This window comes from Terrapene carolina, unplaced genomic scaffold (genome assembly GCF_002925995.2).
Source record: "Terrapene carolina triunguis isolate 2854851 unplaced genomic scaffold, T_m_triunguis-2.0 Scaffold706, whole genome shotgun sequence".
NCBI classification, from domain to species: domain Eukaryota; kingdom Metazoa; phylum Chordata; order Testudines; family Emydidae; genus Terrapene; species Terrapene triunguis.
Window position 1 is genome coordinate 7,848,427 of NW_020665057.1, and position 26,707 is coordinate 7,875,133.

At 42.0% G+C, this 26,707-nt stretch overlaps 1 protein-coding gene across 1 annotated transcript in view; it reads left to right on the forward strand.

Moving 5' to 3' along the window:
• ANK2 (ankyrin 2) overlaps nt 1-26,707 on the forward strand; it is a gene marked incomplete at its 3' end in the record, with an annotated part of 233,445 nt that overhangs the window by 60,109 nt on the left and 146,629 nt on the right. The window contains exon 5 of the mRNA XM_029913507.1: nt 19,417-19,515. Within this exon, the coding sequence (XP_029769367.1) occupies nt 19,417-19,515 (99 nt within the window). The remainder of the gene's footprint in view (nt 1-19,416; nt 19,516-26,707) is intronic.

Here is a 26,707-nt window from a genome sequence, read left to right on the forward strand (position 1 = left end):
ATGCTTTAAGTTCATAGAATCTTAGAAATGTAGGGTTGAAAGGGTCCTCAGGAAGTCATGGAGTCTGGCCCCCTTCACTGAGGCAGGACCAAGTAAACCTAGACCTTCCCTGATAGGTGTTTTTCTAACCTGTTCCTAAAAATCTCCGATGATGGGAATTCCACAACTTCCCTTGGGACCCTATTTCAGAGCTTAACTACCCTTATAGCTAGAAAGTTTTTCCTAATATCCAACCTAAATCTCCCTTGCTGCAGAGTAAGCCCATTACTTCTTGCCCTACCTTCAGTGGACATGGAGAACAATTGATCACAGCCCTTAACATATATGTTATCAGGACCCCCCTCAGTCTTCTTTTCTCAAGACTAAACATGCCCAGTTTTTTTTAACCTTTTCTCATAGGCCAGGTTTTCTAAACCTTTTATAATTTTTGTTGCTTGCCCCTGGATTTTCTCCAATTAGTCCCCATTTTCCCTAAAGTGTGGCTCCCAGCACTGGACAATCTCCAAATGAAGCTTCACCAGTGCCGAGTAGAGCGGGACAGTTACCTCCCATGTCTTACGTATGACATTCCTGTTAGTGTACCCCAGAATGATATCGTGTTGTGGCCAATGGTTCACTCAGGGGTCCATTTAAAGGCGGAAACCTGCCCTCTAATCACTAAATTATTTAGAGTGACCCAGATCCTGAAATTGAGGATTAAGCAAATTGTTCCTCTCCAGAGCCTGATCCTGTTGTTGAAAGCCCTCCAGTCTCTGCCCCTCCCCAGTCTCCTTTGAACTCACATCAGCTATTCCTCTAGACATATTCTCATCTAAGTTTGCTGCCCTTATGGTGATACTTCCAATTAAAAGCATTGGAGGCATGGCTGCCCTGGTCTCTGAATCCTTTCTCTTTATAAGGACAAGGGAACCCTTAGGAGAGTACAAAATGTCCAACCTAAGGTGCTATCCCAGAGATAAATTTAAGGGGCTTGCTGGAGGCCCATATTAAATTCTGTCATCAAATTGAAGACATGGTTTAGATGATTCTCCTGCCTGTGATGGAGTCACTTCTCTCAGGATACTCTTGAATCTTCTCTTTGAGAGGTTACTTCCCCCCTGAGTTTATAAACATACTCTTGAAGCAATTATTTTGTCTTTGGAATGGACCAGTTTGCATCACAGTTTGGCAAATCCTGGTCACTCCACAAGGCGTTAACCCTTCTTCCCCTTTTCTGATTGCACAAGTTGAACTATGTGCTTTACTATCAGTAAACTCAGCGGGCCCACTTCTCAAATAGTGTAAATCAAGACAGATCATTTGATTTCAATTTAGCAAAGCCACTCGACACCAGCTGAGGACGTGGTCCATTGTCTTTCAGTTTATTTTTCCAGCTAAAGGAGAAACTGGGAAAGTCCCACTGACAAACCTGAGGATGCTTTTACAGTAGGTAAAAGTTCAAGCATTTTACTGTTTTATTTGCTTGTCTGGCATGTGTAGAAGATGGGTACATTTATCCAAGTCATTGTACCTGCTGATTATAAACCCAATTTACGACCAAAAGGTTTCTATTTTAAGAGATTTAAACAAAGACAATGCATTAACAGTGACAAAAGGAGAGATTTCCTCATTCATCCTTTTTTCAATCTAGTCCAGGTTCCTACTGCCTTGTCTTCCTTGCAGCACTTATTGGTTTATACAGAACAATGAGTATTCTTTGTCGTAGTCTAAAGTTATGATCTCAGCAAGTGAGGAGGAGGGGTTCATTAGAATGCCTGTGAGTAAGAGATACCATGAATATAGGAAATGATGGAGAAAGTACAGATGCTGCAGGCTACAGCAGTACATAGTAGTGGTAAGATAGTGACTGTCAAGTAGTGTTAGAGTATTTACACAGGCAGACTGTGAGCCTAATACAATTCTGCAAATAGCTAAGATATTCAGAAAGCAGCATAACTACCATGCTGATCTGAAATGTGGGATCGGTTGGCTCTATCTCAATTGGACATGAAGATCTTAAGGATAACAGAGGGCACTCAGCCAGTTTTAGTGTGTCTCCCTGGGGTCTCCGCTGCAGCCTCAGCAAGATTGTAACTGCTGCTGTGACTGGATTTACAGTTTAAAATAAACCATGGGCAAGTGCCAAGTTATTGCATACAGGATCAATAAAAATCCATAGAGAAGCATCGTGTAACCATCCCTGTTGCTTCCTCATTGAGTCCTGTGAAATATTTTTAAAAACTGAGTTCTTCAACAAGTCTTCAGATATACAGTAGCATAGTATTTAGCCTGCTGCGTGAAAAAACGCCTGTGAAAAGATGCTGGTTTATAGTTACACCTTTACCTATATAGTATTAGTTACAAGATTCAGTTTTTACAGGGACAGATTGAGGCAGTTTGGGGCCCTTGATACCATATTATAGATCCCCTGTGGCCTGGCACTGCACTTGGATTGGCAGTGGCAAGGGCTTCTGTCCCTTCCCCTGGAGACAAGGAGAATGATATGAGGTCCCTTTCTTCAACCCAGGAGTAGCAGGGCTCACCGCTTCCCAGAAACATCTGGGTTAGCAGCAGAGGGTCTAAGACAGTGCTTCTCAACTTATTTATCATGCAGCCTACAATGTGTTACCTGGGCTGCAGGGGTCGGGTGATGGGGCAGTGGTAACCCGAACCCGGACCTCCGACCTCGCGGGGCTGGCCGGGAGCCCCTGACCTCTTGGGGCATTCCAGCAGCCCGGACCCTGACCCTGCCACTCTGGGCAGCGGGGCAGCTCGGACCACACCGCGCCGGGCAGCTGGGAACCCGGACCTCACCATGCAGGCTGGCCTTTAGCATACAGCTGAGCTGGGCCGCAGCTGTGTGCTAATTGGGCTGCATGCGGGCCAGGGGTTGAGAACCATTGGTCTAAGATAGAACATCTAGAGTTGGTGTTGAAAATGTCAATTGATTGAAACTAAAACTTTTTACAAAACATATTTGTTTTGATTAAATTTTTGTCAGGAATTTCTGGTTGTGTGTGTGAGAGAGAGACTCTAGAATAGCTAACAGACCAGTGGTTGGGGTGTTATCAGGGATGTGGAAGACCCAGGTTCAAGTCCTTGCTCCATATCAGGCAGGACTTGGATCTTTCATATCTCTGATGAGTGCCCTAGGCACTAAGCTATACAGTCAGTCTCTCTCTTTTACTCAATGGATATTTAACTATTTATACAAAGTGGAGCAGCTCCAACAGGAGAGAGAAACTCACTGAAGACCCAGGTTCAATTCGCTGCTCCAAATAAGGCATAGCAGAGACTTGAACATAGGTCTCTCACATCCCAGGTGTATGCCTAATGATTGGGCTATTGGCTATTCTGGGATGTCTCTCTCTCTTTCATTGTGAAAATTTTCTAAAGATCAAAATTGCCTAAGTTTCACTCCTCATTGAAACAGAAACAAATTATGAAACCTTAAAATTTTTTACCAAATGGAATTTTTATCCTTTTGGCCAGCCCTAATAACACACCATTCAGATTAATGATGCAATTCACTACTCTCAGAGCAATCATTTCAGGCCACCTGCATACTCAGGCAGACATTACTATGTCAGTCAAAAGGACTAGTAATTAACTTTTGTTGCTTTTTGTTTGAATGAAAGCTTAGATTCTTATGTAATCACATGACTCCCAGAGCTGAGGTCCTAGACATAGACCTAGAGTGCTTACATCTTAATCTGCCCCGATTCTTAATTGTGTTTAAAAGATCTGTGGAAATACCTGAGACGTATATCCTGGTATTGTGCCTGCAAAATACGCACATGCTCTGACCATCCTAAAATAAAGGCCTGCTCAGACCATGCTTGAATAAAGTTTCAGGTTTAATTCTCTACTACAAGTGAACATATGTATTAGTTTGCAGATGTAAATGTACGGTTATATGTTCATTATTTTGCAAGAGGAACGTAGCTACCTAAGTTGTCTTTTTCAATAATATTTTTACTGTTCATAAATACTGTATCGTAATGTAATGATAAAATGTTTATCAGGCTCAAATTATTATTATTATATTTATTATTTAGCATGTATATTACTATGTAATATTTATATTACTGAAGCACCCATCTATCCAAATCAGGATTAGGGTTCCATTGTACCGGTCACTCTCAGCACACGCACACACAAAGACATAGTCCCTGACCCAAAGAGGACAAGTGACTTATGACTGTCTCCCTTTTCGACCACCAAATATAATAAGCATGTTATACATTTGCAATTTTTTAATATACATGTTATACATCTGCAATTTGGAGGGGGGGTGTTATAACTAAAAATGAGTGTCATCTGTCCCTCAGTATAGCCATAATTAATTGGCTGAATGGTCTATGGCAAGCAAAAAGTTAAGTTATATATCTGACCCTGTTTTGGTACCTTATAATCACCTCTGATGACTTAAGTATTGTAAGAGGGTGGAAAGTCTGTGGAAAGTCTTCCAATAATTTCAATGGGTTTTTGGTTACGTCGAGAATTATGTAAATTTCAAAGTAGGTACATCTTATACGTAGATTTAGTAGCTTGTAGATCTCTTCAGTGGTCATGTGGCATAGAGATAGATAGCACATTGCAGCTTTTGTTGTTTATTTTTCTTCCACTTCATTACTTTCCTGTCACTGCTCTTACATTGCACAGATTTCAAGCACCTGGATAAAACATATGGACCCAATAGGGTTTTTCACAGACCAAAATGCTGTGCTTCATCCTGGGGTAATGTCTATAAATCAAAGGAATAAAAAATCTAAAATCAAAATACTGTGTGTTAGCATAAGTTTACGATAATATGCAAGTGGATGAGTTAAAGCAAACTAAGACTGTCAGCAAAGAACTTGCTGAACAGTAGTGAAATAAATCAGAACCAAATTGTATAAAAGTGTGTATGTTTACATTTTAATCTTATCTTTGTTGTCTCCAACCGCCATAACCTAAACATAAAATAAATTGATGTTTCTAAAATGCTTTCACTGCAGATCTGAATTAAAACCAAGGATAAAGGGCAAATACTTAGGCCTGGTCTACACTAGGACTTTAATTCGGATTTAGCTGCCTTAATCCGAATTAACCTTTCACCCGTCCACACTACAGAGCCAGTTAATTCGAATTAAAGGGCCCTTTAAATCGATTTCTGTACTCCACCTCGACGAACGGAGTAGAGCCTAAATCGATTTTGTTAATTCGAATTAGGGTTAGTGTGGACGCACACCACCGAATTACTGTGTTTAAGTTAATGGGGTAGTGTGGCCGCACACCACCGAATTAATGTGTTTTAAAACCGAATTAAGGTGCTTAGTGTGGCCGCGCACAATCGAATTTATACAACCTGTTTCCCAAATTCGAATTATCTAAATTCGGATTAATCCTGTAGTGTAGACATACCCTTAGTGATATTAATTCTGGATGCTGTCCAGCCTGAAAATCCTGCTCCTGCCAACTTCTTTGGGCCTCTGAGTTGCAGAGGGAAAAAGCCAGTACCCAGGGCCTGCTTCTTTGTGCATGACTAATCCATTCTCTTCCCAGTACCCGCCCCCATCAACTGAATTTCTGCTAAAAGGTTCAATCTAGTAAAAATGACATGTTTTCAAGGAGAGGAATATCTTGATTTCTGGTTGACTCTGTTTTAGTCTCTCTTGTTAATCTGTTGTTCTGGGGGAAGTTGGGGGGGATGCAGTTGTGATATTTGAAGCTGCTAAAATTGATGCTTGCACATTTCAAACTGTTCTTATAAGCCAGAAAGCTCTGATACTGTGTTGAACACTTTAAAAAGCGATCAGTTTCCTGGAGAAGGGTTCTTCTAACCAAAGAGTAGCAGCTGTCTTCTAAGTAGTGCTGCTTGTACCACCTTTATCTGTAGACTTTTATATTTATTACTATGATATAAAGATGGAGCGTAAAGTGCACAGGATGCTCATTTTATCAGTAAATTTGTGAGACAGCTGAAGAGTGATATTTTCTGTATAACCTTTTCTGCCATGACATATTTAATTTATTACAGTATAACATTATTTACATGATCTGTCTTAAAAAAAGTTCAATATTCCTTTTATTGATTTTTTTTTCTTTTAATAACCCAACAACATTAAGCTCTAGTGATTTAGAAACTCTTCCCTTACTAAATCCTCTGTAATTCTATCCCTTTTCCTAAATCCAATACATTTTCCTGACCTGTAAGGCCGAATCCTTAGAGTCAATGGAGCTCCATATGGGTAGAGCATTGCATCTGGGTGCAGTGAATTAGAGGATTGGAGACTAAATTCTTAATGAGTAGCAGTATCCAGTAGCACTCCAGGATTTAAGAATCCTTTCATTCATAGTATTTAATGAAACTGGAGGTTGATGGAGAAAAGAGATCATTCTGCAATTACATTTTTGAGAAATAATTTTTGATCAAAGATTAAACAAAAATTGCCTCTGTAAGAATATTTAAGTAGAAGCTTCCACTTACATAATTTTATCAGGTGGATGGTGCCAGGTCTTTCACGTGTTGTAAGGATAAGCAACTTGATTGACAATATTAACCAATCAATGCATTTGGAATACTGGACTGTGCATTCAAAATAACCAAGGTCAAGGCCTTGGTGTGTCAGTACTGTTGTGCCTCAGTTTAGAGGATTACACCGCACAAAAAATAAACTGGCAGTGCATAGTTATGTAAATGTATTCCACTGTCTATTTAAATTCCTGCAATTGCAAGTATTTCACACTTGCTTCTAAAGGTTGGAACTGAATCTGTGTATAATGGCAGAGTCTTCCAACTTCCACAATTGGCTTTCCAACAATCACATTTTCCTCTAATTAACCGATGGCCAGTATGATACCATATGATACCATACTTCACCTTCCGTTGGACTATGCTACTACTTGGGGAATTCTGCGCCAAAAAATTAAAAATTCTGCATATTTTATTTGTCAAATAATGCTATATAATCACACCAGTCTCGATTGTTTTGGTAATTTATTTAAACCACAACACAGAAAAAAAGGCACAGTAACTATTCAGTATTTCCTAAACACATGAAAGTTAAGTTACAAACACTTGGTAACTAACACCCCACATTCCAGTTATAATCCTGCATTTTTATTTAAGTTACATTACAGAACACCAAATACTGCCCCCCCCAAAAGTAATTTTAAATTGCTCAGACTTGCACACATGAAAGTCAGACAGTTTTGCTAATCATTGTCCTGGACCAGGCTGGGTACTTTGGGAAGTGCTTGGTTCTGATTGTCCTGACATTTTAATGACTGCTTGGTAAATGTTTTATTTACTTTCAGTCTTTTCTTTTTTAATGGCTAAGTGAAATAAATTCTAACCACACAGGAAAAAAGTGAGAAAGCACAGATCTTCCTAGCTGAATCCCTTACTGTCATTTCTAAGGCTTTCCATCACTCTGAGAATGTAGAGGCCTTAAAACTTTTACAGGTTTTGTGCTCCTGGGAGAATTGACTGAGAATAGGAACAGTTAACTAACAATAGGAACATTAACAATGTTACTAGGCAGGCAGGCAGGCTGCTACATTTCTGCCTCACTGACAGAGCCTGCCTATTGCATAATAAAAAGCCCTACCCCTCCACGCCAGTAGCAAGTGAGAGGGACAGAGTCTCTCTCGGTTGTTGGCACTCACATGCCCAGCTCTGCCCCTTGATGGTGATCAACGTCTCCCATGCAGGCACACATGCCCAACCCCTCTCCCTCCGCAGTGATTTGCATCTCTGAGCCTGCTCCAAGCACACTGGAACAGACTTGCTGCCGGGGAAGAGGCGTGTGTCCCCCTCAAGATTTCTTTTGCATTTTTCTGCATTGGGGGGGCCCCACAAAAATATGCGGACCATATGAATTCTGTTAGCAGTACTATGTGAATGAGTAGGGTATTACTTTTTGTGAGTGTGGTTATGAAAATCTAGTCTTGAATGTACACACTCAGAACATAAATCACAGAATGACGGTAAGCAATACTTCAGCGCTAGCTGCTTAGGTTGGACACTATGGAATAGATTCCCATACTCTTACGCTGAGTGGTACCTTAGTCCTCAAGTAATTGTTTGAAATCAGTGGGACTCCTTGAGGTTTTAGGTATTACTCAACATGAATAAGGATATGAGAATTTGTTACCTAATTTTTAAGTATAATTTATCCTTTATCTGAAGTGTTGCATCAGGTGATATTTAAAATTCAGAGCTCATTTTAAATCTTCTGGCTGTTCATTATAGAGGGCAAAACTGCACCATTCTTAGGGCCAGATTATGACTTCAGGTGTGCTCCCACATGGGGGGAGAAAAATGTAGAAAGCCCACTTACTTACCTATATGGCCTATCCATACCACAATAGAAGTGCAAGGGAGAGAGAGATACATCTGCTAGTTCCACTCCTATATAGATGGTGAGAAGGGTAAAGGAATGAACCCCATATGCAGTCCAATTATAGGCTGATGAATATTACTTCACCTGGAGCAAGGATAGAGCCATGAATCAGATTGTGCCTCTCAAAGTCACAATCTGGTTCCTGGTCTGTTCCTGGGGCAGCTCAGCTACACACAACCCATTACTCAGGTCTTGTGGCAGTGAGAAATCCATACAGACAATGCCCCGCTGGTCCGTCAGCGCAATCCCCACTGCGTGCCAGCTCTCAGCCAGCAGGGCCCTGTCCCATTGCCAGATGGCACTGGCTGCGCGCTGCAGTGGCTGGTGAGTGTGAGCAGGCACCAGGTGGTGGCCAGTTACATGGCGCCTCTTCTGCCACACATCAGCCTTTTACGTGTCCTCTCCCTGCTTCGCACCCCCTCAGTCCTGCTGCTCCTCCATATCCCCACTGGCGGGGCGCATCCCGCTCCCAATGCTGTGTGTAGAACCAGCCCCTGGTTGGAGTGCTCAGCTCACCAACAGCCTGGCCAGCAGGCTCCTTCCTCTCTAGCCTGGGGCGCTGGCCAGGAGGAGCTGAGCCCTGCATGTGCCAAAGCCCCGCACAGCGCTGGCACAGTGAAGCCTCTGCCTCTCTGAGCTGCGCTGGGGCGGGGGGGGGGGGGGGCGGGGAGGAAGCTATTTCCAGCCTGTTTGTGCCGTAAACCCACAGGCTCCACAGCAGCCCCTCAGGCAGGGGCTTAGCACCCTCTTCACCTGCCTCCTCCCGCACCACCGTGGCTCCTGCCCCCAGGGAGTGTGGAGCTGCTCCGTCTCCCTGGCACCCTCCCCTGCTGAGCCACCTCTCTGGCTGGGTTCGCTGAAGCCCCTGCAGTCAGGTTTCCTGGGCCCTGGTCCACAATTCATCCTTAGGGTTTAACCCCTTCCTGCCTGTGGTGTAGCCAAGGGGAGTTGGGGGGGGACAGGAGGTGGCTGGGTTATGTCGGTGCCGGTGGCCAGCAGCAGCCTGGAGGTGTTAGCTGCCTTTCGACACTGTGCGGGCACAAAGGAACAAGCTGCTTCCAGCCACAGAGGGGCAGGGGGAAGAGATGAGGTCTGCAAAGACATGGGCCACGTCATCCCTTTACCCCCCACCCCTACCCCAGCGACTGGAAGCAGCTCCCGTCCTTTCCCTCCTGCATAGTGCCAAAAGGCTGCTGGCAACATTCTGGTGTGAACCCCGGGCCAAGAAATCTGGGGAGGGAGGGTATGTGACCCTGTGTGCCCCCCCCCATGTTGCCTCAGGAAGATGTAGTGCCAGGTACCAGGAGAGGCGGGTCAGTCCCGGGGGCCCAGCCAGGCATGGTGGGTGGAGAGCGCCAGCAGGGAGGGTGGGGTCGGTCGGTCACCCCTCCCCATGTGAGAGAGTTGTACAGTTGTGTGTGTCACCTCTCCCCATGTGTGTGGGAGGGAGGGGTGTGTGTGTGTCACCCCTCCCTGTGTGAACCCTAAAGCCTTAAAGATAAGAAGGTAAATAAAAAAACCCAACTACGCAGTATTTCTTTTTAATGGGGGCTCAGTCAACTTGATGTTAATTTGAACGTTTGTACTGCATAGTTCTGACTGATTGCCATTGAACTCACTTGAATATGAGTAATTTTACCAGGTGTCCTGTATTCAGCATAGGGAAATATGGTCACCCTATAAATGTAAGATGTTATGATCTAAACATGTTTTTTGTTTGTATGTCCTTCATTCTTTTTTACCTGGCATGGTAACAGAATGTATAAGAAAACATCTTTTCCACATCTCATCTCTTGCTTTATCATAGCAGATGATTTGCATTCCTTGAGGTTGAGAGAAGCTGACTAAGGGCTTGTCTGTACTGGCAAGTTTCTGCGCAGTAAAGCAGCTTTTTGTGCTCAAACTGCAGACATGAACACACTGCCAAGCCACTCTGTGCGCAGAAACTCCTCAGTCGCAGCGCTGCAAAAAACCCACCTCAACGTGAATCGTAAGGCTATTTGCACAGAAGCTCCAGCACTCTATTGCCAGTGTAGACACTTGATTGCTTTCTGTGCTGTAATTGGCCTCTGGAGCTGTCCCATAATGCCTCAAGTGACCGCTCTGCTCATTGTTTTGAACTCAGCTGCCCCGGAGACATGTGCCCCTCCCCTTTCAAAGCTCCTTTCTGACAACCATTGCATGCTGGCCTGATCTGCTCCGGGACACAAAGCAAACCATTAATGTGGAATGCTCGTGCTGTTGAACACAGAGGCAGGGGTGGTGTGTGTGTGCACGCGCGCCCAGGGAGGGAGGCGAGGGCTGATGTCAGGGTTTCCCCCTCCTCCTGCCTCAGGACTGGTTGCTTCCTGCCACTGTCTGAACTTAAAAGACAGCATGCTGACACACTCTCTGTCCCCCAAAACACACAGTCTCTCTCCCCCCCATACACACACACACACACTCCCCCAACCCCACGTCAGTTGAAAAGCAGCTGGAAATATAGTAGGATGCCCATGGAACAATGGGATTGGGAAACCTGCATCATGTGATGCTGTGCCTGCCCCATGAGGCATTGCAAACCTTTTCCAAAGCACCCTGTGGCCAGTTGCACAGTGGGATAGCTACCACAATGCACTGCTCTCTTTGTCATTGCAAGAGCTGCTAATGTGGATGCACTCCACCATCACAAGGAGCTCAGTGTGGATGCGCAACAGCGGTTTAATTCCAGTGTTTTAATAAAAGTGGTATAACTTGTGGCACAGAAACTTGCCAGTGTAGACATACCCTAACTCTGCTCTGAGCAATGGCATCCTACACAATTCTTAGGTGTAGTGACAGTGCTTTGTCTTGTGGCGTCATTTCTCTTGAAGATCAAGGCCCAAACGCAGCAAAACGCTTGCTTAATTTTAAGCATGTGAGCAGTCCCATCCCTATTCAGCAAAGACCTTGAGCAAATGCTTAAGTTTAAGCAGAGGAGTAGTTCCATTGACTTTATGGGTGAAATCCTGGCTCCGCTGAAGTCAAATGGAATTTTCCCATTAGCTGCAGTGGGCCAGGATTTCAGTCAGTGTACTCAAGTGGTTTGCTGAATTGGGGCCCAGATGAACAGGGAGGTTAGCCCTTTGGCCAAAAATTTTCAAACTTACAAAGGTAGGCACCTAACTCAGTGGCTCTGCAAATCAAGCCACTTACTATCTGCAGGTCCCATTAAAGTAAAAATGTATTTGTAGGTTAATGGGAGTTGCTGGTGCTCAGAACCCTGGAAAATCTGCCCCCTCCCTACACACTTATCTAAATGGCTAAGTATGGATTTAGCTGCCTAATTTCAGGGACCCAAGACTGAAAAATATTCCTTAATTTATATAATTTACTGTACTGTTAATCTGTGTGCAGAACTCCGACAGTAAATATGACTGGTGATCTTAAATGCATATTTATCCATAGAGATAATGTGTATTCACAAATTCACCAATTATATATTGATTTGAATGTGAATACATATCCACTAGTCAAAATGAATATTTGCCTGGGAGATCATTCTCTTGAAAAATATGTAAGTAATATAACATTTTATGAAAAAAAAAAGCCTTTTTAATTATGGAAAAAGCAAGGAAATAGAACATTAAAAACCCTGGTGTATCAGAAATTCAGATTTTGGCATAAACTAATAAAACCCAGGAAATTGAAAGATAAAGTGGGATATCTGTCCTTAATTCACCCTTTAAGAGAAAGAGAGTCTGTTCTGTTGAGGTAAAATCCTCTTATGAGAAATTTATTTTTAGATTGGCTGAGAATAATGCTCTGAGTATAATGCAAAACAAAAGTTATCAGAATTCTGAGCATTTTGATTCTTTCATGGAGCCATCCACCACCAATCCCCTGAGTCTATTAAAGAACTGACTCTTCATTTGGCTTATGGTGACTAACATTTGTAGGACTTGTGTTTACAGGTCAAATTGTGCATGCATTATGTCTATCAGTGCTCCCATGGAGTTGACTGAATGCAGGATTTGGCCCTACATCATTAGCATATAATCCCTTCGTTGGGATGCTATACTCTCTCCCATGCAGATGGACAGGAAATGGGCAGGAAGGCATTGGGAATTGGCTATGCCTTGGCTCTGCCCCCTCCCTACACACACATGGACGCCAGCCAGCCAGCACAGCTGAGCCAACACACAGTGTGGGGAGTAGCTGCCACTAGTATAAGACCAGAGCAGATTTCTACATCCTATAACTAGGGCCCTACCAAATTCACCATCCATTTTAATAAATTTCACGGTCATAGGATTATTAAAATCTTAAATTTCACAGGTTCAGATATTTAAATCTGAAATTTCATGGTGGTGTAACCATGGGGCTCCTGACCCAAAAGGAGATTTTGTGTGTGTGTGTGTGAAGGCTAAATAAGGGTCACAATACTTCCACCCTTATTTCTGTGCTGCTGCTGGTGGTGGCACTGCCTTCAGAGCTGGACGGAGTGGCAGCTGCTGCTGGATATCCAGCTCTGAATGCAGCGTCACTGCTAGCAGCACTGCAGAAGTGAGGATGGCATGGTGTGGATCTTAAAGGGGCTGGTTGTGTCTGTGTGTGTGGGGGGGAAGGGGTAATCACAGCACCCTCCCCTGACCACAGTGCCCTGGGTAGTCGCCCACGTCACCCACCAGTAAGTCCATCCCTGACCCCCTGAAAAGTGACCACCCTCTATGCCACACTCACTTCTGTACTGCTGCTGGCGGTGGCATTGTCTTCAGAGCTGGGTGCCTGGCCTGCAGCCACTGCTCTCTGGCTGCCCAGCTCTGAAGGCAATGCAAAAGTAAGGATGGCAATACTGTGATCCTTCCCCCCCATAGCCAGATTTCATGGGGGAGACCAGATTTCACAGTCCATGACACGTTTTTCACAGCCATGAATTTGGTAGCGCCCTACCTATAACAGTGTACCAGTGAGGTGCCAGGGAGAGAATTGTGACATATTGAAGAATGGTGCCAGTCAGGAAAGTAAACTTATATTGTGACGTGCAGCAAAACCGTGATAAAATTGTCACAGTAGCAGTTAGAGGCCCCAAACAAGATCAGAGCCCTGTCAGGCTAGATACCATCCGAAACCCATAGTGAGAGTCTCTATCCAGACAACATTATAAATTAGGGTACGTCTACACTACCCGCCTGAATCGGCGGGTAGAAATCGATCTCTCGGGGATGGAATTATCGCGTCTCATCGGGATGCGACATTCGATCCCCGAATCGGCGCTTGTACTCCACCAGGGGAGGTAGGAGTAAGCGCCGTCGACAGGGGGTCGATTTGCCGCCGTTCTCACAGTGGGGTAAGTCGGCTCCGATACGTCGAATTCAGCTACGCTATTCGCGTAGCTGAATTTGCATATCTTAAATCGACCCCCTCCCTCCCCAGTGAGGACGTAGCCTTAAATAGATAAAACAAAGTATAAGAAGGGAAGTAGGCATGCGGAGGTGAAGTCATTTGCACAAAGTCACACATCAGGTCTGTGGAAAAAACAGGAGTAGAACTCAAGTCTCCTGACTCCTAGTGCAGACCATCAAAATACATCAGATATGCTTTTTCCATAGGCAATATATGTGGATTGCATCCTTCTTTGAAAATTGTTTTAAAATAGAGTTAAACAGATGTGGTAAAGGTTTTTCAACAGAAAGGATATCATTCATTTTCATTTGAGAGCTTGGCTCAAAGATTTGTCATTAGTTCGATATTGAGAAAAAAACTGAAAAAAATGTGCAGTAAACTGGAGAGGCATAGAACAGGAATAAGCCAAAACATACTACACTGAGCTCACTGCAGGAATCCTGTTCCATTTGTTTGAATTGCAGCTAGTCTGTAAAGGGCAATCTTATGATCACATTGACCTGCAAATGGGTAATTACTTTTTGAGCATTAATTGACGAGAAGAGCATTCGTTGTAGGCAAACAACTGCATTAGACAACAGTGATGCCATTGATCTGCTGTCACCATCTCATACAGAGTCTGTAGGCTTTTAAAGTACGTCAGATACATTCATTAGTACCAACAGCACTGGACATTTCATTATGAGAGATGCTATTAATTCAGATATAATATCTCATCTTAAAGGAAACATCAGAATTAGCACAGAAGAGACAGACTTTCCCCCTCTCTCTCTCTCATATATTATCACATGTATAGTTATTATAATGAGGTGGTAACTCCTCTATAATTACAATTGAGACAAGCTTTCTGTTTAACAGCCAATTTTCCTAAGTGCTCTACAATCCACGTTTACTCAGATTGTTTGAACATTGGCATTCTTCATCAAAGGCCTGGGGTAGGTTTAATGGTGCAGTATTTGGAGACATAAATATAAAGCCTCAGTAATTTCCACGAGTGACTTAGAGAGCTATAGGGAACTACTTATTTTCTCAAATGAGCAATCAAGTGAGCAAATATTGTGTGTGTGGGGGGGGGAACCCTCCAAGGATAATGTTTAACAAAATGTACTCCATTTATGTAGTTTTAATTCTTCATCATAACTTCATATTATACTAGTAAATGTCCTATTTTTGCTGTCTTTGTAATGATAATGTCAAAGCAATATGAGACCTCATTACATGTATTCTGAGAAGTGGAGGGATACCATTAATTTTTTTACTGGAATTATAGGGTATGCTGCAGATCAGCAGGATTCTGTTATGTTTGTGTGTGTCTCTGTCATAGACCTTTCTAATTATCTCATTACCATAGGGTCTAGACACCACATCCCTACCTGCTACTGCATGTAACACATTGTCAAATTACTGGCCCACATAGAGAAGGTGACCCGAATCCTGGTCCCATTGAAATCAAGGGCAAAACTCCCATTGACTTCATTGGTGCAGGATCCAGCCTTCAGAGAATGCAATTCAAACCTAGGTGAGGGAGTCCTTTGTTCCAGTGGTACTGCCTTGTGCTTTTGGTGCAGGAGGTCCAGGGATCTGTCCCTGTTGACTGTTGTAGTTTTGCTACATATGCATCTATTAATGTTGTAGACAATTTAGTATGATATTTTATTGTACTGTTTGAGAATTAGTATGTGACCTTGTGATATATGACAAAGGGAAGCAGCTAAGTTTGTGCATGCTACTTTTACTGTGGCATTTCCTGACTTTTAACTGGAAAACCCCTACATTAAGATTTAAAGCTTCATGGATAAATACTAAAACATCCAGATATACCAGAATTAAAGTGAAACCGTAGCTCTGTCGCCTTATGCATAGGCATGATTCAGTATTTGATTTCAAGGTCACAGGCTGTTTTTTTCAAATACCAAAACTAAATTTACAAAACACAAAACCATATTTCAGGCCTTCACAAAGAAACAAAATGAAGTGCATTTTTCCCCTTTCCAGGTCATTTTTAAATACAGTTATCCAATTTGGGGGCCAAATCTTGATATAGATTGTGCCAGATTAAGGGCCTCATAAACCAGAGATGAGTTTCTTAAAATATGGCTTTATTTCTAAGGCTTAATAAGACATTGTTCTTTTACAATCCACACACAGATCTCCCATGCCCCATACAAAAAATGAGGTCCACAACACCATCCTCTTCCTCCTCCTCCCCCTCAACCTCCAGGCATAACTCTCTGTGGATTGGGGTTGGGGCAGACATATTTCATTACCCTTGCACCTATCTGAAACAGTATAGGAAAAAGAACAGGAGTACTTGTGGCACCTTAGAGACTAACAAATTTATTGAAGTTGATGGATTTCCACTCCATACGGCTAAATGCAGTGCCTTGCATAATGACAGGTTTCAGAGTAGCAGCCGTGTTAGTCTGTATCCGCAGACTATAAATTTGTTAGTCTCTAAGGTGCCACAAGTACTCCTGTTCTTTTTGCGGATACAGACTAACACGGCTGCTACTCTGAAACCTGTCAGTATAGGAAAATGAATCCATCAAGGGACTATACCAACTTTCCTATAGAAGGTCCATTCTTGCTGGGCAACTTCCTTACAGGGGAACCCCTTGCAGGGATACAACAGAACTGTGCTGCTAGGGATTTAGGGCAGAGCTACAAGAGACTCAGACAATATAGAGGAACATAGCCACCCAGTGGAACACCAAGATCCTGTATGTCTATGAGAGAGCAAATCACACCTAGCCTCTGTGTGATCACAAAAGAAGCTAGATTTCGAAGAAAATCAGTGCAGTAGTTTTAAAGTTTTGAATGTTTAAATGTGGCAAACCAGTTTTCAAAATTCAATGGGAGTTGTAGGTACTCAGCACCTTTGATGATCAAGCCCTGAAGTGCAAATCCTGATCTTAAGTGAGCTAAGGGCCCCCTACCAGCAGAACCAGAGTAAGGAAAAATTTGCACAGGGGGATACCCATATATAAATATATATAACTCTGTCTTGTATTTTACTTACTGCATATTATCTATGCAAGCTCAGATAATATCAGCTTTCAAAGCAAGTACGCCTTTTTACATATTGGAGCAGTGGAGCATTTTTCATAAACTCTTTACTAGCCAGTGTTTTTCCCAAGGGAATTTATAAAACTGTAAGATGAAATACTTTATATCATATAAAGGCACCGTTGTATTCCACTGCCATGTCTATATGCGTAGAGAAGTGGCTAGAAATAATGACCACAGGAGTTAGCGCTAAATGTTTCTCTAAGGGGTTCTGAACTTTAATCATATTTATGGTATTGAGGATGAATGACACTAAGAATGTCGATTCATCTTAATTCAGTGGAAGCTTAAGGAAAAAATATTAACTAATAAACATAATTTAATGTGTAAGTATTTCCTTCCCCATAACCCCTGTGGCTTTCGCCATGATTATAGCAAACTTACTGCTATGAATGATGGGTTTCCTCAGTGTGATAGAAACTCTGTAGGTCATCATCAGCACTATGTGGAGATGCATTATTCACCTCCTGGTGCTAAATGACCGGGTCGTGTATGGGATGATTATAGCCTCCTCTAATCGAGAATTTTATTATCCTGGTCCTACTCCAGAACTAGGAAACTTAGTTGGCAAAAACCCTTCTGCTGAGCCTTTGGGCAAATCGTTTCACCCTCACTTGAAAATCCTCTAGCTCCACACATTTCTAGGAATGTGCATGATGCTGGTGTACGTATTTCTTAGTATTCAGTAACATCAGGATTTTACAAATGGCATAAAATCCATGAAAATAAAGAGGAAAGAGTATAATTGTACAGTGTGAGCCTTTAATAAATATTAGACATTGATCCTAGGGTGTGGTAAATTTCCATTATCTACACCTAATAAGTTGATGCTGTGCATGTATCCAGGTCTGGGGGGACAACCAAAATGCTTATGCAGTATATTCCCCTGCTGCTTTCTTTTGCTGTTCTACCAAATATAAGTTTTTAAATACTGTTTTAGTCCCTGTTGCCTGCTCGCTCCAACTCTAATCAGGGGCCATTGTGCCATACTAAATGAATGCACCAATAGGCATGACTTCATTTTACTCTGGGAGGCTCAGAGCAGGCTCGGTATGGTGGAACAGGATTGTCAAACAATAGAAGCCAGGAGTAGAAGAGGTTGCTGAGTTATAAGGCATCTTCTATAGATTATTGTTTGAAATCCAGCAGTGATTTATATATTGTCATAAGCACAAGGGATTGCATATCTTCATAGTTTGGCTTGACCTAATGAAGAATGACCATATCCCCAACTTCACTAGTTGGTGGACAAGAAGTATATATGTTTGTTATGGCGCACATGCCATGCACAGGCCAGGATGGACATTTGCAAAATAGCAGATGAAAAGGTCAGCCAGGAAATACCGTAGGGTCTCTTCAAGTATCTTGTAAACTGTCCATTCAAAATTATTTATCTTTAGTCCTTTGCCTTTGTTCAGCAAATAGAGAGATGTAGACTTGTTTCTTGTTACTGGGCTGAATTCTGCCCTTCATTACCCCCTGGAAACATCAGTTAAGTGAGTGATGATACATGGATGTAAGCGAGTGGAGAATTTGACCTAGAAGGTGGGACTTCAAAGAAGAGCACGATGTTCAATATCAAGATGTGTGTCCTTTATTTCTTGAATGAGTTTCTGTTAAATTACTAACCATGGAGAAAGGTGCAGCATAAGTGCAAGACAGTTAAGCAAAGTATACCTATGTTTAGCCCCAAGAAACCCTCCTAAAAACAATAGGCAATATAGAGTTATAGTCAGGGTGGTTCTATACTAACGGGAGTGTGTACGCTGTAGCGTTTTAAGTGTAGACAAGCTCTGAGATATTTTAAAGTGGAGACAAGGCATATATTTCTGGTATATCAGCCTATAATTATGTGGCCTTCTTAGCTACCAACTGGAAAAAGCCATCAAAAAGACATGCTATTAGCCAGCGTGGTTTCTTCTGAGTACCTTAGGGCATTTCTAGATGACTTTATACTTAGTCGTACTGTGTAGTCAATCGGGGCTCTGCAGTATTCGGTTTTTTATGTTTGGTGGTTTGCATTATTTTATATATTGTGAAATTATATGTATTATTTTAAAACTCTGCCATCTCTGCTTGGTTTCTTTTGAGGCAGGTGTTTTATGGTTTCCAGTGAGATGCCTTTGGTTAAAAAAAAATAGTAGTAAATAAAGGGAAATTCTTGCTTCCTTGTCAGCTTTCTTAAAACTTTATTGCTAATATTACATTTCTGTTTCATAAGAGGGGGGAAATAGTTGTGGTACTGTAATAATGAACATTCCCAATGTATACTGAGTTGTCCTAAGAGTATGGGAAAATATTCCGAAGTATGCCAGCTGTGAAAGGATGTATAGAGTTTCCAAATCATTGCAAAGCAGCAGATGCTTTGATGTTTTAAAATTCCTTCTTAATATTTGTTTTTTGCAGTGCTGACAGTGAAGCTTTTTAACTTTTTAAGTGACATAGACAATGCATTCCGTGCCTTCACTATATCCCATTAATGCAGAAAGTGCAACCTTGTTTCTTTTTATCAGTAGAGAAAAGTGCTGTTCTCAGAAGATATTTTTGCTGTGTGGGGTCTTTAACATGTTTTATGTACAAAGCTCACTACAATGTTTCCTGTTGTGCTTTTTCCTAGAATGGTTTCACTCCTTTATACATGGCAGCTCAAGAGAACCACATTGATGTGGTAAAATATCTGCTGGAAAATGGAGCCAACCAGAGCACTGCTACTGAGGTAAAGCATATACTTCTTTTCTACAGACTGTCTCTTATTTTCCTTTCCCTCATAATAAATAAATTAATGGAGATATCCTATCTCCTAGAACTGGAAGGGACCTTGAAAGGTCATTGAGTCCAGCCCCCTGCCTTCACTAGCAGGACCAAGTACTAATTTTGCCCCAGATCCCTAAGTGGCCCCCTCAAGGATTGAACTCACAACCCTGGGTTTAGCAAGCCAATGCTCAAACCACTGAGCTATCCCATCCCTCATGACCCAGATGGTTTCAGAATGAGTATGATTTTCAAACCGAATATTTCCAAACTTTGGGCCAGATCGTGCCACTGTGATCTGTGTGTGAATTTTTCTCTTTCTGTGTGTGTGTGAGAGGTGGGGAAGGGGGGAGAATCAGTTGTCTTCACAGTGCAGCTTCTTCCTCCCCATGCTTGGAACCATGAAAAACCCTCTTTGAGTCTAGGTGTGAAATTATGGCCCAATTGAAGTCAATAGAAAAATTCCCTCTGACTTCCATGGGGCCAGAATTTCACCCTACGATCTATGTATGGGTGATGCAGTGTATTGTCCTCCCACCAGCCCCATGGGGAATATGCATTGAGGGATGTTCCTACAGCAGCATCTAGGAGAGGAAGACGTGGCAGCTTGACTTCGTTTGAGCTGCACTGCCAGAGCGCTGGTTTGAAGAGTGCAGAATTCAGAAGTACAAGGTTTTTGATGAAACCTTGTGCCTCCAGCAGATTCTGTGAGATGCCCACCGTCTTCACCTCGGCAAAAATGCCACGTATGCATGCCCTACCCTAACGACCACACGGTGTGATCTGGGGAAGAGTCAGCAAGGGGAACTTTGCAAAGTTTTCCTTCCACTGTCCCATGTAGTGGGTTTTTCAATGATCTGGAATCTTGATTCAGTCCCTTTCTGAGCTAGAGCAAAATGTGTGGAACGTTTTGTATGTTCCATAACTAGGACTCTGAGGAACATGTCTTAAAATATATATTTAAAGCATAATACACAGCAAGTCTTGTGTTGACAAAGAATAGTATTGCACCTCAGTTGTCATATTCTGCCTCTCAGAGCAAGTCCTCTTTGAGTTAGGAGTCTCCTGAGTTCACATGTGCTCATCTTGGGTTTCTATGGGTTCTCACAAAATGAAACTGAGAAAAACAAACAAATATACAAAAAAGAAACAGTACCAGACAGATTCTCTCCTGCGATTTAGCTCTGCTCGGGGAAGAATAGCGGGAATGGGCCTCAGTGAGCCAATCAGGGTTCTCTGATTCTGAGGTTTGTGCCTGGCTTGTTGAAATAGTAAATGTTTCCAGGTGTGATTAATATAACTAGGAAACCAGATATACAACTCTAATGAGGATACAGACTCACCAAGTAGCATGCTGCTTCATCTTCTGTCAATACATATTTGCCTACAGATCACAAGTATAAGTACACAAAAGTTTGATACTCAAGGCCAGGTTCTGAGCTCAGTGAAAGGGCTGTAAATCTGGAGTAACTCCACTGACTTCAGTACAGTCACTGCAGATTGACACCAGTGCAATTGAGATCAGAATCTGGCGCTAAGAATGTAGAAATTGGACCATGGGACCATTCACTTCTTTCCCCAGAAGTTTTAGGCAATGAGCTAAACTCACATATAACAAACTTTGTGTTCACCCTATTTCCCATTGTTCTCTTGCTACCAAATACTGCTTTCCTCTGTCTCAGAAAACTAAGTGGACAGCTGTTGTTCTGTAAAGCCTGTCAACTTTATTATTGTTCTCTCCATATATAACTATTGTGCAGTGTAAAACAGTAAAAGGAAACCTTCCTCTCCCCCCATATTCATTCCTCTTCTCACCCATTCCTTCTTTTGTGTGCACTTGTTACTTTTCTTCCAATCAGTATGGAAACTCACCCACTGTGGGTTACCTTGGCCAATGAACTGATTTGGAATAGTGTTGCATTTATGCTTGCTTACTTCGTGCTATAGCCAAACAGCTGTCTTACTATCCCTTCATTCAACAGATACTGTATCACTTGATGATGGCTCCTAAAATTATCCTTTCTGTGACTTGCATTGATTGAGATCGTGTTACCATTGCAGCTTTTCTGAAATATGAAATACTGTGCGATTGCCAGGCAACTTGGCAGAAACAGTGTTTCCAAATCACAACAGAGTTTTGGGACTATCAAGATCTAAGCCTAGCTAAAAGTTCCTAATGACCAGCTTTCAGTCCTCCACAGAACTGCTTTGCATTTTTTGTGGTCAGGTTTGCTGTAAATTCATTACCCTAGAGGATCTGGAGGCCAGTACGGTTACAATTGTTGTGGAAAAAGTCACCCACGCATCATTTTTGGTTCAAAGACTTAGCCTGAGGCCCGTTTATTGAATAAACACCAATGCGTTGGTGTTAGTAGCTATAGGCACTGCTCCCCCGAAGCAAAGCATACAGTAGCTTTTAAAGCTTAAAACCGCAAACAAATTACACACAGTTAAGTAATGGTAATTACATATTAGGAATTAAATTACACATACTTGGGTAATAGTGACCTTATTAGGAATAAAAGAGTTAGGGTCTTTTGGTACTTTCCAGTGTTCTTTGCAACCCTGCCTCGGTATGGGTGCAATTTGAGTTAAGGTCTTTCTGGTACTTTTCAACGCAGTTACAAACTTGCCTTTTATGGGGTGCTATTACACCATTGCCGTTCACGGGTACAGTAACGCAATGCGGTGGTTACACAATTGATATAGGGGAGGACATGAGTTACATTTATAATTGCTTCACACTTATAGGTTACATTATTGTTCCACACAAGCGGTTATAATATTTCAAAGCATTAGGCACATATTGCAAATAGTTCCCGCTTCTGGGGCTTTCCATTGCCGCCTCCCCCCCCCCCCTTGGCCCAACTCCTTCCTCAATTACAATGGTTATGGACTTAACTCTTAGCTTGGTTCAGGCTTCGGGTCTGTTAGCTGTAAAGCAGGCCCAGACCAAGCAAGCAAAGGCCTAGACCATTAGGGCTAGTCTAATTTTTCCTCCACACAATTAATCTACAGATGGGCCTGAACTCAAGCTGTGGATCGAAATATCTCTGGAATTCATAGATAGGTTTGGATCCAGAGTTATATATCTGACTGTCTTCTGCATTCTAAACTTGGCAAAGGCCAATTTCATTTTCTGGGGTTTGGAAGGTGAAGTCATGCTCATTTCAACCCCATGGAAGGGTTCTCAAGATAATAGTTCCAGCAGAGAAGGCTAGTCCACCCAGGGAGTGGACTGAGCTCCCTTCTGTTCCCACATGTGTGTTGATTCTTGCTGGTTACAACCAATGGGAAAAAACTAGAGCTGCCAATTAATCACAGTTAACTCCCACGATTAACTCAAAAAAATTAATTGTGATTAATCGCACTGTTAAACAATAGAATACCAATTAAATTGTATTAAATATTTTTGGATTTTTTTTACATTTTCAAATATATTGATTTATATTACAACACAGAATACAAAGTGTACAGTTCTCATGTTATTTAATTATTTTTATTACAAATATTTGCACTGTAAAAATGATAAAATAGTATTTTTCAATTCACCTCATACAAGTAGTGTAGTGCAATCTCTTTATCATGAAAGTGTAACTTACAAATGTAGATATTTTTTTTGTTACATAACTGCACTCAAAAACAAAACAATGTAAAACTATAGAGCTTACAAGTCCACTCAGTCCTACTTCTTGTTCAGCTAAGACAAAGAAGTTTGTTTACATTTACAGGAGATAGTGCTGCCCGCTTCTTATTTACAAAGTCACCTGAAAGTGAGAATGGGCATTTGCATGGCATTTTTGTAGCTGGCGTTGCAAGGTATTTACGTGTCAGATATGCTAAACATTTGTATGCCCCTTCATGCTTTGGCCACCATTCCAGAGGACATGCTTCCATGCTGATGATGCTCATTTAAAAAAAAATGCATTAATTAAATTTATGACTGAACTCCTTGGAGGAGAATTGTATGTCTCCTGTTCTGTTTTACCCGCATTCTGCCATATATTTCATGTTATAGCGGTCTCGGATGATGACCCAACACATGCTCATTTTAAGAACACTTTTGCTGCAGATTTGACAAAATGCAAAGAAGGTACCAATGTGAGATTTCTAAAGAGAGCTACAGCACTCGACCCAAAGTTTAAGAATCTGAAGTGCCTTCCAAAATCTGAGCGAGATGAGGTGTGGAGCATGTTCGTAGAAGTCTTAAAAGAGTAACACTCAGATGCGGAAACTACAGAACCTGAACCACCAAAAAAGAAAATCAACCTTTTGCTGGTGTTATCTGACTCAGATGATGAAAATGAACATGCATCGGTCCGCTCTGCTTTGGATTGTTATCGAGCAGAACCCATCATCAGCATGGATGCATGTCCTCTGGAATGGTGGTTGAAGCATGAAGGGACATATGAAACTTTAGCGCATCTGGCACATAAATATCTTGCGATGCCTGCTACAACATGGAAATGCTTGTTGTCACCTTCAGGTGACATTGTAAACAAGAAGCTGGCAAAATTATGTCCTGCAAATTGTAACCAAACTTGTTTGTCTGAGCATGAAGTAGGACTGAGTGGACTTGTAGACTCTAAAGTTTTACATTGTTTTATTTTTGAATGCAGTTATTTTTTTATATATAATTCTACATTTGTAAGTTCAACTTTCATGATAAAAAAAATGCACTACAGTACTTTTATTAGGTGAATTGAAAAATACTATTTCTTTTTTTTTACATTGCAAATATTTTTAATCAAAAATTAATATAAAGTGAGCACTGTACACTTTGTATTCTGTGTTGTATTTGAAATCAATATATTTGTAAATGTAGAAAACATCCAAAATATTTAAATAAATGGTATTCTGTTATTGTTTAACAGCATGATTAATCGCGGTTAATTTTTTAAATTGCTTGACAGCCCTAAAAAATACTCCCAAAAGTTGAGAGGGAGGAATGGCAGTCTGACCTGGCAGTCCCATTGAAATAGCACTGGGAAGCAATCGGCAACTGGTATTAACTAGAGTACTGTGGTGCTCTGTCTCAGAAGAGAGCATTACTGTATGAGGACCCCAAGACTGGGAGGATATTGTAAGAAGAAGCAACACAGAAGGGAAGTGCTAGGGAAGAGTCAGAGGCAGATGGGTGGATTGCCACAATTTTGTTTCGGGTTCAGGATCCAAATTTGAATCCGGGCCACGATGAGATTTAATTAAACACTGTAATCTCGGATACTAACTCTGACACCATCCAGATCTAGATCAGCAAGTGAGGTGTATATATATTTAAAGTGCCAAATTCTGTTGTTGGTTATAACCATGTAGCCCAATGCCTTCAATTACTTAAAAGCCTAATGATTCAATAACATTGTGTGTAGTCAACCCAGGACAAAATTTGTCCCCAAAGCTTTAAATGTTTCAGTGAGGGAGCCACACAACTCACAAATAAGTATTTTTAAACATATGGGATCCAGTCCTCAGGACCAGCCAAACTGCTCAAATCAGGACCTGAAGGAGGAGTGAGGTAGCTGTTATATCACCTGTGCTCTTTCCCAATCCTAAGGGTGACCTAAGGCTGGTTTGGCCCTGGGCTTTATTAAGCCACACACATGTCATCACTCGCATTTAGGTGGTTAATGGCCTTTGTTTTGATCTGTAAGAGTGATGAAAATCCTATCTCACACGAGTATGTAGTCACAAATGGCATAAGGATCTCCAGCACTGTCTTCGCCAGTTGTGGAAACGGTGCTAGTTGAGCATACCAGAAATTCTCAAGCTTCATGGTCTCAAACTCCATTCGGATTCAGCCATTGGCTCGTAATTCAATGAGATCATCTTTCATCAAATCACTATCATTGATAGAATCCAGGTTAAAAAGAAATGGATCCAGTATCCATTTCTTTGCCACATCAAGATCTTCAGTGGAAAAATATCCTTTGGAAAGAGTCACTCAACTGTTGCAAATGCTTTGTCACTTCAGTTGTGATAGTCATTCCTTCATTTTCCGAAACAACTGTTTCTTCAAGAAAAGGAAAGTTAGTGAAATTTCATTTCTCAACACGCTTTATCCAAACTGGAAGTTTCCGAATAAAAGCAGATAACTTCTCTCTGGCTGTTACCGTGTTCATCCCAGTTCCTTGCATAGATGTGTTGAGTTCATTTAGGTGTGTGAATACATCTGCCATGTATGCTAGGCAAAGGATAAACTCTCTGTTTTCGAAGTCATCAGCTAAATTACTGCTTTGGTTACAAAGAAACTGACTTATTTCTTCACGCATTTCAAAAATATGAGTAAGCATTCAGCCACGGGAAAGCCACCTCACTTCTGTATGGAAAAGGAAGACAGTGTGCTCGGCACCAATTTCTTCGCAAAAAGCACGGAAAATCTGGCATGTCTCGCACCCCCAGAAAGGGCATCTCGCACCCCCATGGGGTGTGTGCACCCCAGGTTAAGAACCACTGATTTAGAGCAACCTCAGAATTGCTCCAATTTATGGTGATTGGTAACAGCCCCTAAAAGGCTTTATTTTAGCTGGGAATTGACAGAGCAGAGCAATGTCTTTAATTGGAGTTCTCCATCCCTCCGACGCATCCCCTATGTTGGCTCTATATCAGTTGGGGATTCAACTGTATCAAACGAGCTGTATCAGAGGGTTGATTCTGGTGGATGGAAAGGAAAATAAGTTTGTGATTGACTGTATTTTTAATCCACCTGGGTTTTGAATAGTTATAAGAGATGGGATTAGTACTTTGCTACTATAGAAAAATACAAACAAATCTCTTTTTGTGATGACCTGCATGAAACTTTAGTTTTTAAAAAAAATCATGTGTCTGGCTTTATATAACAGAATTGGGCATGTGCTCATTTCATAATTAAGGATGTTCACCCCTTCTTCCAAACTTCCAGGAATTTCTACTTCTTGTCAGTTTTCAACCCTTCCTTTAGACATTAATTGCTCTTTTTTTTCAGTAGTTGCTCACTTTTAGGGTTACCATAATCCAGCAAGCAAAAAAGAGGATGGGAGGAGCCCCGCCCCTGTCCTGCCCTAGCCCCGCCCCATCCTGCCCTAGCCCCGCCCCTGCCCCTCCCACTTCCCCCCCTCAGAACCTCCAACCCTCCCCCCGCTCCTTGTCCCCTGACTGCCCCCTCCTGGGACCCCTGCCCC